The sequence below is a fragment of the Alligator sinensis genome, unplaced genomic scaffold, assembly GCF_000455745.1.
Source record: "Alligator sinensis unplaced genomic scaffold, ASM45574v1 scaffold752_1, whole genome shotgun sequence".
NCBI lineage: Eukaryota > Metazoa > Chordata > Crocodylia > Alligatoridae > Alligator > Alligator sinensis.
In genome coordinates this window covers 950,372-964,578 of record NW_005842000.1, presented here as the reverse complement: position 1 = coordinate 964,578, position 14,207 = coordinate 950,372, and the positions used below count along the sequence as shown (strand labels likewise).

The following is a 14,207-nucleotide window of genomic DNA, read 5'->3' as shown; positions in this document are numbered from 1 at the left end:
CCTGCTGGAGTCAGAGGTGGGAGCTGCCATTTACTTCCAGAGTAGGATGGGGCCATCAACTCTGCAAGTCAGATGGTGGAGCTTGAGTAAAGAGGAGAGGGTATGCTACACAGTGCAATCAAAAACCTAGGGCTTGCATAAATGACTGGTCACACCCCAACCTTGTATCCGAGCATAGCAAAGTCCATCACAAGCAGTAGTGCATGTGGTTATCTGCTGAAGGATAACCTTGCCCTCAGTCCTAGGCAAAATGAACAGAGACATAGTCTCTCAGGAAACTGCAAGTCACTTTACAGTCCAGAAATGCAACTGTTGAGCTAGACTCATTTTGGCAGCTTTCAGTCGCCCAGCATTTCCCAGGGCCCCCATAGCAATAAGATGGATCAATAAAGTCCTGGCTACCATAGGCAAAGGTGTTCCATATTCGAGGAAAAAGGCTCCAGTAGAAGGAAGTCGTGGCAGGACAAGATATTTCCAGCCTCAGTCACATGCAGACAGCAATAGTGCGTGCTTTGGGGCATGGATGTGTCTGTGGTAGTCACTGCTGCAGCGATCCAAGTTGTTGCAAATGCAGGCTTTGATGAAGAGTTTCCTGGAAAGCATTGGGCAGAAGATCAAGCTGCTGCCCTCAACCTGATGGGTTTTCCCCTGGAGGGCACAACTGGTGACCTTTTCTCTTGGGGGCCAATCCCACCCCAGGGGCTGCCTTCATTGGCAAGCTGCACAAGCCTGGGTGAATTTGATCCATTTTAAGTGCAGTGAGATCCCTCGATGAAGGATGCCACTTTGAGTTCAGAGTAGTTACTGCACCGATGAGGGAGAGGATCATTAGGGTGGTAGAAGGAGAGTCTCCCCAAGATCGGTGTATCGTCGTGTTACTCCAAAGTTTGGAAAAATATGCTTGTAATGATTTTTCCATATAGTAGGCCCTCCTGAGTCTGAACATGGATGTTTCGAACCTAGGAAGTATAAGGTGGATATAGAAAGGGGGTGTGTTAGCATGACTAGGCATGAGGTTAGCATGACAGATGTAGGCAGGGGCTGCTTGCTCAGGTTCATGCAGACCATCCTGTGAAATGCACAGGGGACTGCATTAGCCTGCATGCCAAAATCCCAGGGGAATGCATGATTAATGAGTGTTACAAGGGATTATCACCCCTGTCATCTGCTCGGGAAGAATATTCAAGCAACGTGATATTGCTAACCAAGCAAAGTAGCCTGTGCATCCTGTCTGGGTGGAAATGACGGACACGTGAGGCCCCTGATGGGCAGGATGCACATGCTGCAGTTTCTCACTGCAAGCGCCGTGGGGGCATTTAGATGGCAGAACATGAGGAGGGGGTGAGCTGCATGTCTAGACCAGTGATTCTCACCCTTTTTGGACACGAGGCACCCTTCATTAGACTCAATAACGTGTGTGAATTGAGCAGCATCCCGTTAAAAAAATTAACTTATTTTATTGCGGTGCTTACCTCTTTGCAAAGGGGCAGGGGGGGCAGGGGAACAGCCAGGAAGGGACGAGCCTGAGCCTGTGCTCATCTGATTTTTTTTTTTTTTTTTTTTTTTCCTTACGCCTTGGGACACCCTGGTTGAGAACCGCTGGTTTAGACAAAATCGAGTAAATCCGTTTCCAGCTTGAAAAGCTGTTTCCTCCTTCCTGCCTTCAAAATGAACATTGAAAGTTATGATGTGAGAAGCCTTTGAGTTCCTAACCAGTGCTAAATAGCTCTATTATGCAGACCTCCCTCACAAGGCTGAAACCTTATTAGTGAATATTAAAGGTCCATTCTGGACCATTTGTTCCTGTTATCAAAAGCATTGTTGCGTTCATTGAGAACATGTCCCTGATCTCTGTTTTACTCCAGGCAGACAGTCATCATACTTTATGAATCATGTGCTAATACAGATCAGCTATGCTTCCTGTTTAGTTGCACAGGTAGCCTGAAAGCTATAAGCCCAATTAAAATAATTGGCACAATAGCTGCACTTGAAAGGGTATGACAAAAAAAGGCATTTAATTGCTGGTTTGTTTTAATGAAGCTTTCCAATTTGAAAAAGCTTTATGAATCTGTGATGGTGACAGAGCAATATTCTGACTGGCTGTATATTTAACAAGAGCTTAGTATATCTCTGGGGGGATTCTTTATTATTGTGGGACTTACAAATCCAGGCTGATCTAAGGTAGCATTCAGTGGGGTTTTTTTGTTTTTCATTTCTTGGGAAAGTAACCTCAAATGTACTGGACTACGGGGGACATGACAATGTCTAAGCTGACAATGTGGAGCTTTTCAAAGACTCCCCTGCAAAGCTTGCAAAAGTACTGCCAACATGAATCTGAATTGCCCTTTGTCAAATTTGCCAAATCTGTCCTGTTTTAATTTGTGAATCTTTCAAAAACTGCTGTGAGCTTGTAATTCTTGCTTTATGGAAGTGCTGGAGGGGCTCCCCGTGCCTTGGCATTTGGTTGAGTGCATTTAGTTTCAGTTCCTGGCACCCTAAGAGCGTGGAGAAGCAGCTTGTGCACATCAAGCAAGTCCACTGGTATTGGATTAAAGTGAAAACTTTGCTCAACTTTGTATTCAAGGACTCTAAATGAGGGGAGTACAGCATGTCTGCTCAGTCCTGGTCTTAACAAAGAGCAAGACACCCCCTTGCTTCAACTGTATGTGAATCGTATCATGATCGAGACCCCCAAGAATTACAGTCGGATCCAAACTGTTCGAGTGGCACACTTGTCTATTCACTCAGTGTAATAGGAGATTCACCAAGAGACTTCTCGGGTCTAGTTTGCAGGGTGAGATTTGCACCAGAGGACGGTTTCTCACTCTGTTCTCCATGATAGAGAAGTGCTGGGATGAGTGCTGGGTATCAATAGTGCAACTTTCCCAAATTAAGTAGTTTTTTTCTCTCCCTAACTCATCTGTGTTAGAAAGCTGCCCCATTGAACCATGACAAAGACCTGACCTGAGCACGATAAAAAAAGATCTCTTTGCTAGGAGTTTTTAGTTAAAGTGTTCATGTTTGTCACAGCTTTCTTTTTTTAATTGAAGTTTGATTTTGTGGCCGCTGTTCTTTAAATGATAATAGTTAGTACCTATAAAAATGGTAATGGTAGCAACAGTTAGCTCAAAAAATGCTTAAATAGGAAGTTAGAGGTATGTTTGCATGCTATAACCACAAGTCTGCTGCAGCCCCAAGTTGGTTCTTTCAGCTCAAACATATGTAGTTCCTGGTTTCCATAGGTCCTAGGTTTAGTCTCCAAAACCATATCCCATTCAGGGCATTGTGTATATATAAAAGCATGATACAAATAGTCCCTGAGACAGATTAGTCTTGCGTAGATAATTTCATAACGACTAGCCCAAGACCACTGTCAAAGCTTGCTTTAGAACTGTTGCATGTTCTTTCAACCCCCTTCTCTTGCAAAGCAATAAAGAAAAACCCTTTTGTAGTCTTTCCGGATGAGTGAGGGTAAGGCTGTAATGCTCTCTTCATGGGAAATTATTTTTTCCAATTAGAAAATTAAATTCCTGCAAGATATTGTGGCACGGCTCTGCCTCATGTTCAGATGGCCTCAAACAGGAGCAATTCTCCCTGAGGAAATGTCTGGGAAGTCCATGGCATATCATTAATATACTTGATTCAACAATCAGACCTGTGCCACTGTTGGTCCTTTATATTAAGGAACATACTCCTAATGCATACAGCTATCTGTTAAGGCCAGGGATTGCATCTCGTGCAACTTGTGTAGCTCTCACAAACCAAAGAAACCTATTTTGCTTTTTGCCCTGGTACAAGAACAGTTGTATCTTTTTCACTTTAGTGGCTATTCTGTCTGTCACAAGGGTGTTGATAAGACTTTGACCTTCAGGGCAGGGAAGATATTTGGGAGCTAGTTGGCACAATGGGTTAAATACATTAAATTCCAGAAAGCTGGGTTCACATATGGATTTGTGTCACTAATAAGTTGGGCAACCTTACCAGTGGATTTTTTTTGTCTGCCTTGCAAAACCACTGGTGAATTAATTTGGGATAACACCAGTCTCTGAATGTGTCTACAAGCTTGTTAGGGTTTAGCTTTTGGCTGGTCTTAGACTCAAACCAGGCAGCCATCTACACTGAAAATCCCTTAGCTTGACCCCAAAGGGAAATGCAACCCAAGGCTGGAAAATCTATTGAGCTTCAAGGCATGAGGTCAAAGCTGCCCCTACTTGCCTCCTGGCTCAACCCTTCCTGCAGGGTGTTTGCAATTCACTGGTTGCTAGAGGCCACCAGGAAATCCTCCAGAAGCAATCCCAAAATTCCTATACATTATTTCCAGCACCTCTGCACTCCAGTTTCTATCTCTACTGCCCCAGATAAGAGCCGAGAAGAGAAGAGAAGACGGCAAACTGATTCCTAGAAGGGTTTTTCTCTCAAGTAATAGGAAGTACAGCATGCAGCAACTGCAAAGTAAAATATAGTCAGGAAGAGGTGACTTGTGGCTCAGTTACTTAAGGGCAACCCTCAGGGTTGGCCCTAAATATTAATGGAGATATACCCTCCGTTTTATTGAAACACGGCACCGTCATAGCTATACGAGCATTTGTGAACCAAAGCTAAGCTACGTACGTTCCTCCTAAATGGGAGCAGCTTATACAGTGTCTGCCTTTCTCTAGGTTGCCCTTTCAGGCCTGTATGTTCACAGACCCTATATTCACCCTAAAATTGGTAACTGCAACCAAGCCCCTTCCCAGTTGATATGCTCTGTGTGTACTGGTGTTTGTGTAACAGCTATATCCTCAGCTAAAACATGGTAGATTCAGTGTCATGACACACAAAATCAGTCTTTCTGAAGCAAGAGGTTGAATGAGTTACGATCGAAGCACAAAAAATTGGGATTCCACCAAACTTGAGTTCCAGCTTCGTCTCGTATGTCTACCAAGGGTTGAGCGCAGCACACCGGTGACAGCACAGACATGTGGGGCTGAATACTGTACTGCATGCAAACACATCCTTACTTTCTGGATTGTTTTCTGGACGGGGCCAGCGGCACACCGCACAGGGATGAGGCCTTAGGATGATCGTGGGGCTGTCAACTGGAAGCACCATCCCGTGTGTGGAAGACCCTTAGCAGAGCTGAATCAGAGCAAAAGGAATGAATAGGGTGTGGAAAATGCATACACAATTGTTTAATAGATGGTTGCTTAGTTGCAGCTACTTGCCCTTTCGAGCCCCTAGCATGACCCAGACTTAGTTTGGCAGCATTCATAATTAGAAGACTTAAGATATGACATTTGAGCTGAACCCCTCCAGGCCCCTTTAATACTTGTATGAGCCAGGGTGTAATGATCCCGAGGTGGATAAACAGCTCCATGGGAGCGAACAGACCAAACTTAATAAAGAATGGTGTTTATTTTATTAAATGGCTATGCTGACCAAACACATCTTGGAGACAAAGTGACAAACAGAAAGCTCCCGTTCAATTAGTCTCTTGACCTCCGTGGCTCCGGGAGGGATGCCGGGAAAGGAGCTCTGGATCACAAGGCCCCAAGGAAGGTTTCCTTGACAACACTTAGTTGAAGAAAAATGGGATTTCATGAATGTAGTTGCATATTTGCCTGCAAAATGCTGACTTGGGAAGCTTAGCACCTGACAGGATTGAGCTCTCACCATGTAAAGTGGTCAGTGGAAAAAAAAAAACCTATTCTTTTTCTAATAAAATTAATTAATGAGTTGGGTTTTTTTTTAATGTGTGAAGACAAATGTACTGAGGAAGAGAGCAGATGTATAGTTTAAACGAATAACCCCATTATCCGCAGAATCCACCTTGTCCCCACTGCAAGCCACCTCTAGACAAATGGAGCGCAATTTTCTGCTCGCTAATAATGGATTTTTTTTCCCCGCCCTGCTTAGGCTTGGCATGAATTATTTAGGTTTAGAGTTGTTTTCAACAGTTTCAAAGAGAAGGAGGTAAAAAAACCCCAAGATACACAGCTATCATTCTAGCTGCGAAACAGATGGCCAGTATTGCCAAACCTGAATGGTAAGCCAGGCTCTAAAAATCAGTGTTTTAACCATCAACATACTTTTGAAAATAATATTTGGGTTGGGGTTTTTTTTTTATTTCTGACATTATGTCTTTATGTACCAAGTCTTATGTTTTTAGCCTCTTTTTTTTTTTCAACTTCTAGGGCTCAAAGCCCCATTTTTAAAAATATAAACTGGAATTTTCTCATAATCACAAGACTCCAGGAGCTGGAACTTTAAGGAAAGGCACAATATCATCGGAGCTGCCCGAACATTGCACAGAGATTGGCTTTGCAACCTTTTCTAGGCCAAAAACATAGACTTCTCCTCTCTCCCCTCCCCACCACGAGGTTCATGAACATTTTGCCTAGGAACTGCAATCTCGGGGTCCTACCGAAGGCCTCCTTCTACGGGCGTTCTTGCAGCTCGCAAGTTGGTTGAGGCTTGCAACGATGGTCAAAGCAATGAACAGTCTCATAAAAACTGAAGCCGGTTGGCATAAAACCAAAAGCCATATGAGTGAATCAGGAATTGGCCAGATGGCCCTGGAAATAAGTCCTAGAAATGAGGGGGTGATTGAATAAGTGGCTCTGACTGGATCTCTCCCAAGTTAGACCAAAGACAGAGTATTTCTCAAGTCAAAAACACAGTCTATTTTAAACTGTAGGCACACAGTTCCTCGGGGATCCTGGGCAGGTTTTAGCTGGCTGAAAGGGGCCAGACTGCTCCTTCCCATCTGCTCCTCTTCCTCAGTTGTTGCAGCTCTTATTTCAGTACCAAAAATTAAAAAAACAAAACCGAACATAGACATATTTACTTGTTAAAGGTGAGCTTAAAATATGTGAGATCAGCTTTCCTGATCTGCGGGTGCAGGGTGGGGGTACACACGTGTCAAACTATACCTGCATAAAATGCCATATACCTAAATCCTGGGTCCTTCTGTCCTCCCCTGGCACAATCAGTTCAGCATCTTCCAGATGCCGATCATTTCTTCGTTTTAATTTTTTTCCAAGTGACTTCTGAAATGCAGCGAAAGACAGAGACCTGAAGCAAATAAGATTAGGGGGGTTTAAAAGCTAAATAAATTAGCATGGATCAATCTAATTGCTAACATGGCCTTCATAGCAGGATACAAGTGATGTGGAGTTTAAGGATTGCAGGCGACCTCTGACCTATCCATTAGGCTCCTCCCTTAGCAAGACCCTTGCTTTTGGGGCTGGGTGAGATGGGGCTCATCAGGGTAGGACTCCCACGAGGTCAAAGCATGGGCGAGGGGAGTCGGGAGCTAGGACTGGGGGTATTCTGCGGTGGCTTCAGAGCTGAGAGAAACCCGATTGAGCAGGAGCCTCCCGGTCTGTTCAAAAGCTAAGAAAAGCAGAGTCCGAAGGGGAAAATCACACAAAGAGGAGCATATAGATGGGGGGAAAAACCTTCAAGTATAAACACCTGGACCCTAGAAGTATGTGAGCAAAGTCCAGTTGTTCTGTGCCCTCGCTCATACACTTTTGTTCAATGCTCTCATTTTTTTTTCAAATCCCTAAGGATCTGGGTCAGATGGTCCCATGGCTGTTCAGGCATTTCTCCATTATACAAATGTGTGTCAATCTTTGGGGTGGGCTCCCCACCCCCCCATACAGTCAGCTGTGACACTAATGAGACTGGCACACAGATGGGCCTCTTCTTGGAAAGGGCGACACATAGAGCTCATCAACATTTTTTCTCTAAAACTTTTTTTGACAAGAATATCCCCTTGTCTGAGCAAATCACTTTCATAAAAAGCTGCTTTTTTGGGTGGGGCGGGGGTTGCCCCAGATTTTCTGCTTTTTTAAGTACAACCCTGGAAATGGCAAAATGCTGGGGGTTTTGTTGTTTAAATTTTTGCCCCTCTCTGCCACCACTTTTCTTTATTTTTTGCCATAAGTTGTAACATCATGAAGGATACCCTGATTTCAGGGGTTTCAGGATTTCCCACCCCGCAACCACCACCGTACATTGCTTCTGTTGTCTATTCTGAAACTCTTTCAAACTTCCTTGGCTTTCCATCAGATAGAAATAGCAACAGAAAAACTAAAAAGAAATAAAACCAAGAACCTTAAAAGAAATGCTCAAACAATGAATATTGCCTGGTTTATTTCAGTAAGTAGAAAAAGAGGAAATGAAAAGATGACCTCGCTCCCAGGAAAAGAATTGCTACCAAAATTTTCCAAGAATTAAAAATTATTGCGTTTTTAACCCTTGGCAATGAGAAGTTCAACACTTTGAGACACTTTTGCAAAAATTATTTTTTCTATTTTTCATCCAGCTTTATTTGACGAGGGTCATCCTTCACCTTAGCTACAACACCCTTCTCTAGTAACACTTCAGTACCACTGGATGATCGGCATCTCCATATTGTGGAGGCTCCTGCTCGCAACTTGGGAAGAGGAAGCTTGCTACATGCAAGTTGTATGATTGACCTTAATTCATACAAATTAGACATCTTATACTGCCTTCCCTATCGCTACCAGCTGTATAAATGAAGTATGGCCCAAAAGAGAGTTTTGTGGCTGGTTTCATTTGCCTAACAAATACTTCACATGATTATTGCTCCTCCAGTTTCACTCACGTCAGCAGAACAGTGGCTTATTTCATAAGAGGAAGGTCAATAACAACTGTTCAGATTTTAGCACTGTAACAAATCAGTTGAAGGAAACAGCTTTTTCTTTTTCATTTAATATTCAGAAAATGAAAGGAAGAATGGTTTATGGGCTAGAGAACTAAGAAGGGGGAAAGCAGGCCTTTTCATAACGGAAATACTCTTGGAAAGTAAGATTCTTCCCTCTGTGATGGAAAGGTCCTATCAAATTTGAAAGGAATGGAAAACATGCAGCTCTGTATAGTTTCCATTTAAAATTGTTCCTCAGAATATAATGAAATGAATGTCTCTAAAGGAATCTTATTAGCTATTTTATAGGGCGCTAGGATTAAATCGTCTTTAGCCCAGGGGTGGGCAAAATGTGGCCCGTGGGCCGGATGCGGCCCGCCAGGCCATTCTATCTGGCTCACGGGACCCCTAAAAATTTTAGAAAATTAATATTTATCTGCCCCTGGCTGCCTGTCATGTGGCCCTCAGTGGTTTGCCAAAACTCAGTAAGCGGCCCTCCACCCAAAATAATTGCCCACCCCTGCTCTAACCCAATCAGATGGGTTAATGTTGAATAGAAAGACTACGTTTCCCTTATTCCAGAGGAGTTTTCCATAAGAGCTAGTACTCTTAGGCACAAATTTGGAATAGGTTCTATACAAAGGCTGGATGCGGGGAAGGAGGTGTCCACATGTGCACACGCATAGCTCCATACCTCTTTCCCCCCACTGCTAGTTGCTGGCCGAGCTCACGGACTCATCACGGGATGCTAATGGATGTAGTTCCATTTTCCTGTTTTCATGCCTTGTTGCCCAACCACATATTGAGTCCAGATTTACACAAGCTTAGCTCAGTTTATCTACTAACCTTGGCAGAGTTTAATGGTTGTACCCTTCACACACAGTTGTAGTCCAGTGAATTACATGGCTGCTTATCTATTCTGTTCTAAGCAAATATTTTGTTACTTGTCCAAAATCCTTGGGTAAGATTAAGAGACATCCCTGATGTTGCTTGGGGATTCATTTCATTCAGCTGTATTGCAGCATAAATACTTACTGATTGAACAATATTAACAATAACAGTAACACTTTGCATTGACACCACATGGAGTCTTTCATCTGAAGTGGCCATACAGAATATTTATTGAGAAGGAAAGAGCCACAGGAATGAAGTAACTTACCTAATACTCACTGTTATTATTGTCACGAGAGAGCAGAACTCATTCACCTGTCCCCTGCTCATACTGTAGTCTGTTATGCCCACTCCTAGGACCATGAAATGCTTCTTAAATAGGCAGAAAGGGCCAAAAGAAATTGGCTAAAGAAACTATCATCCATCGTGGGGATCAAGAGAGGAGAATTAAAAAACAGAAAAGAAAAAAACCAAATTAAATGGACTGAAAGTTCTCAAAGATTATTATTAAAGTGCAGATCCCAAAGGAAGAGCCAGGGAGGAAGGTAACAGAGTGGGGAAAGGAGAGAGCAGTCTGGGAAAGGGGTGTATGAAACAGGATATAACTCCTAAGATCACAGGAAGAAAGCCTGCCTGGATAGGGACCTCAACATTCAATGAGTGCAGACTACCTGAATTGACCTATAGGACCTATGTACACACCACGATTGTTCCCCTTTTATGCACTGCAACTGCATGTCTGTTTGCATGAGCAGGATTTCCCATAGATACTACTGGCAAATACCTGAACTGATGCCAACAGCAGCCCAGGGACAGAGAAAAGGTACCTTTGCTATTTCAAGTTTGCTGGGGCTGCATCAGTCCTGATGGGACATTGCAGCTGCTCAGAGTTGCCAGCACATAACACCCTAGACACTCTGCCCCTTCCCCCTTGCCTACCATGCTGTGTCTTTTCTGCAGCAGACAATTTTGATGCTACAGCTCATGCAGACAGTGTCTTGGACACAGCTCTGTTCTTCCACGCAACTGTAAATCTAACCTAAACCATTGAGATAATTTGTTTGATACAGGCAACAGAGAGTTCATTGTTCCTGGCCCCTGTGAATCAAAGTACCCAACAGAAGTCATTGCTAGGAGATGTTGAAGTCCTGTTAGTGTCACATGAGCCCCGTCAGCAGAGGTTCTTTTACGAACAAGCAGCACTTCTTTGAACTGGCAACATATGATTTTAACAATATAGAGCCATCATTAATGGCAATAAAGCCCTGCTGGCTAAGATAGAGATCTACCCATTCCTTTCTGGGGCTGGAGGCAAGAGGCGTCGCTGAATGTTTCATCTTCATACAGCTGCAGTGGGGCGTTATCTCTTCACACCATACAACCCATTGTGTCTCCTTGGATAACGGACTTAATGCTATACTGTGGGGCTGTCTCTCTGTGGTCCTATTTGGGTGCAAATGTAACACAGCAAGCCAATTAAATGCCTGATTGGATGAAGCAGTCACAGTCAAGTGACCTGTGGCCAGCCAATCAGGATTCAGGATTGCTACATGTCATTATGGTATGTGCGTTAATCCCCTACGAAAAGATTAAGCATTTAACCTATTACTGCTGGTTCTGTTGAGATACAGAAAATCTTTTGCGCTCTGGGAAGGATTCCAAATTGAACTGTGAAATGGGTAATATTCTCCCCGTTCCCATTTCAAAGGCCCAGATGCTGCTTGTACCCTGTAACACGTTCTGCAGCAGCTTCCCCTCTGTTCATATAGATCAAAATATGAGAGTGTGTTACTTCAAATGGAGGATTAACTTGTTTTGGAGAATACAGTTCGATTTGGAGGCTGCCTTCCCCTCCCCCTATCCCTACACCTCCTCTCTGGTGCAGATAGCAGTCACTAAGGACAAACAGCTTAGCAGCAACACTTTTTTGATCCCCTTTAACTAGAAACCTGTTTACCTCTTTAAAGTATAGATTTGGCTGAACTCCCTTCAGTTTTCCAAGCCAGTGGTTTCTGCAAAGAGAACGAAGTCCACTGGCATTATAGCTGCGCACACTTTCTTTTTGGATATACTTCCATTTCTGACATAGTCCCAGCCAAAGGGAAGCATGAAGGTGATTTCCCTACTCTGTCACCCGGGGAAGAGGAGGAGGAATAGCAGCCATCTGATAGCAGAGGCATTCTTCCTCATGTTGCTTCCCCGGGGCATGGGACTAGCTCAGAAGGATACAGGGAGCATCTTTGAATGCTTTAAGCCACTGCAAAAACTCTTCTGCTAAGCATACAGGGCAGACCTAGAGAAAGATGCCTCATTTGAGATGTAACAGCTCTAAGTAGACTAAGATCATCCACCGGAAGTATTTAGGGTATGCACTATATATCCTAATAGAAAACCAAAGGTCCTTTGGATGTTCAGATCTATCCTCTGCACTTGTACGATGCCCCTGGGTAAAAGTAGCTATTATGCTAAAGTTAATATTAGCTATTGCTGGTAAGTTTTTATTGCATTTTTTAAGGCAAAAATAAACGAGTTGTGCTAATGCAATTAATTAGTATGCTAATTAGTATGTTTTGAATTCTCATGCTGTAAGGGAAATGTGGTTAACTCTGCCTTATCTCCCTGCTCACTGAAAGATTTGATGCTCATGGCAGGTTTGGCACATATATTTGAGATGGAAAAATGCTTCTTATGAAAAAGTCGGTTCCAGGAAGATGGGTGAGGCACTGTCCTACCCCCCATCCTGTTGTTTGGCCCATGAATATTTTATTTTAAGGCCTAGTGGGATGTTGAAGGTTGGTGTGAAACCTCACATCTAACTTGCAAACACAGTTGTGTGTACCATTGCAGCAATTCAGTGCTTAAATGGCCATTTAGAAGTCTAGGTGCAATCATTTATTCCATCCGGCACAAATGTGCGTGTATTTTTGAATGCGGCCTCCTGAAAAAAATATGGACGTAAAGCTCTAACATTAATATATTTTATCAGCAACAAAAAGATCTCATTTTGATTAACACTGCCGCATCATGCTTCTCCTGGAAAACTGACGTGTTTGCAGGATCTTTCTGTTGGAGGTAGTGTTTTCTGAGGGGGCGGGATGGCTTGGGGGGTCTATGCAATGCAAATGGATGTGCCTAAATTTGATATACACTCCTAGTGATGAACTGATACTAGCAACAGCAGAGACATTTGAGCTGATGAAGTGAGCTTAAACATTGCGAGCCTTGTAATAAGTCTTAAAATTATAATTCCTCTCTTCCAGCTTGCTGCATTAGAGAGACAAGTATTTGATTTCCTGGGATATCAATGGGCTCCTATTCTAGCCAATTTTCTCCACATCATCATTGTTATCCTTGGCCTCTTCGGTACTATCCAGTACAGGCCACGCTACATAGTGGTGGTAAGTATTATTCAAGTTTTTTCTTCTATAGTTACCCAGGATGGGGTTCATAGTCTCTTCATGCACCAATATTATTTACATGTAGCTGGCTGGGCTATTTTTAAAGATTTGTTTTACTTTTTCATAACATTTACTCAGTAGTTTCAGAGGAAATGAGATTATAGTTATTATTTGTACTACAGTATTATCTAGTGGCCAAAACTGAGACTGGAGTCCCACCATACAAATATATAATGAGCAACAATTCCTTCTTCAAAGAGTTAACCATATCAACACACAAAGGGGTTGGAGAAAGGAAATTCTATTATCTCCATTTTACAGAGGAGAAAATTACAGCATGGAATAATTAAGTAACTAATGTCACATAGCAATGGGGAGTGAGAGCGCTGACATCTGAACCCGGTCTCCTGCATCCCGATGCAGTATCTTAACCATAATATCTTTTCTCTCTAAGGAAATGTTCAAGTTTCAAGGACATGAAACTTAACCTCCAACTTTTAGTTCTGGTGAAAGATGCCAGAATGACAGCCTCAGTGTTTGAAGTCTGCTATTTATCTCCACACTTGGTAGAGTTTTGGCAGCAGTAGTGCAAACCTCAACATCTGGAGGGGAGAGACTGGGCTGTTCCCCATAGCCTCCCTGCTGAGCCTGCTAACAGCTAGCTGGAATCAAGTGCATGAGCTAGGAATCAACTCCCAATTGCACAGGACCCATCCATCAATTCACAAAGGCTCTCAGATGATGACAGTCTGTCAGCTGTATTGAACCAGGTTGGATTTGACCAGTACAGACCTCATTTTATCCAATTTTCTATTATTACTCCCCTGAGCTGTCTTTTTCTCCATTTTCATTTTTTTTTCAATCTCCCTCTGCTGTAAGGAAGTCTGAATGCTCTGGGTTGGCTGTGATTGTAGATCCACGTGTCACGCTTGGCCTGGACTATAATAGTGCTTGCACTATTTTTTTTTGTGCGTTCATCTTTTGCATAAATCTTGTTCAAACGCAGCATGCTACGATGAGACAGCAACAGTAAAAGACCTCTTTAGGAAGACCCATTATGATTGTTGATAAAGTTATCAGTGCTAACAGCCGTTCCCTGTAGTACGTCTCAGCTCTAGGCACGTAGTATATCCACACTGTACAGAAGAGGAAAACTGGTATCAAGCAGTTAAGGGACTCCTCCCAGATTTATATAGCAAAGGGGTGGCAGAGTTGGAGGTAGATCTTCCATATCCCATGCTGCATTAACTATGCTAGTAAATCAG

The 14,207-nt window shown here is 43.1% G+C and overlaps 1 protein-coding gene across 3 annotated transcripts in view; it reads left to right on the top strand.

Annotated features, from left to right (window-relative positions):
* The window catches only part of NKAIN4 (sodium/potassium transporting ATPase interacting 4), a 72,716-nt gene that overhangs the window by 23,506 nt on the left and 35,003 nt on the right, over positions 1-14,207 (top strand). For all 3 annotated transcript variants that reach the window (XM_025201751.1, XM_025201749.1, XM_025201750.1), the window contains exon 2: positions 12,805-12,942. In XM_025201751.1, the coding sequence (XP_025057536.1) occupies positions 12,805-12,942 (138 nt within the window). The remainder of the gene's footprint in view (positions 1-12,804; positions 12,943-14,207) is intronic.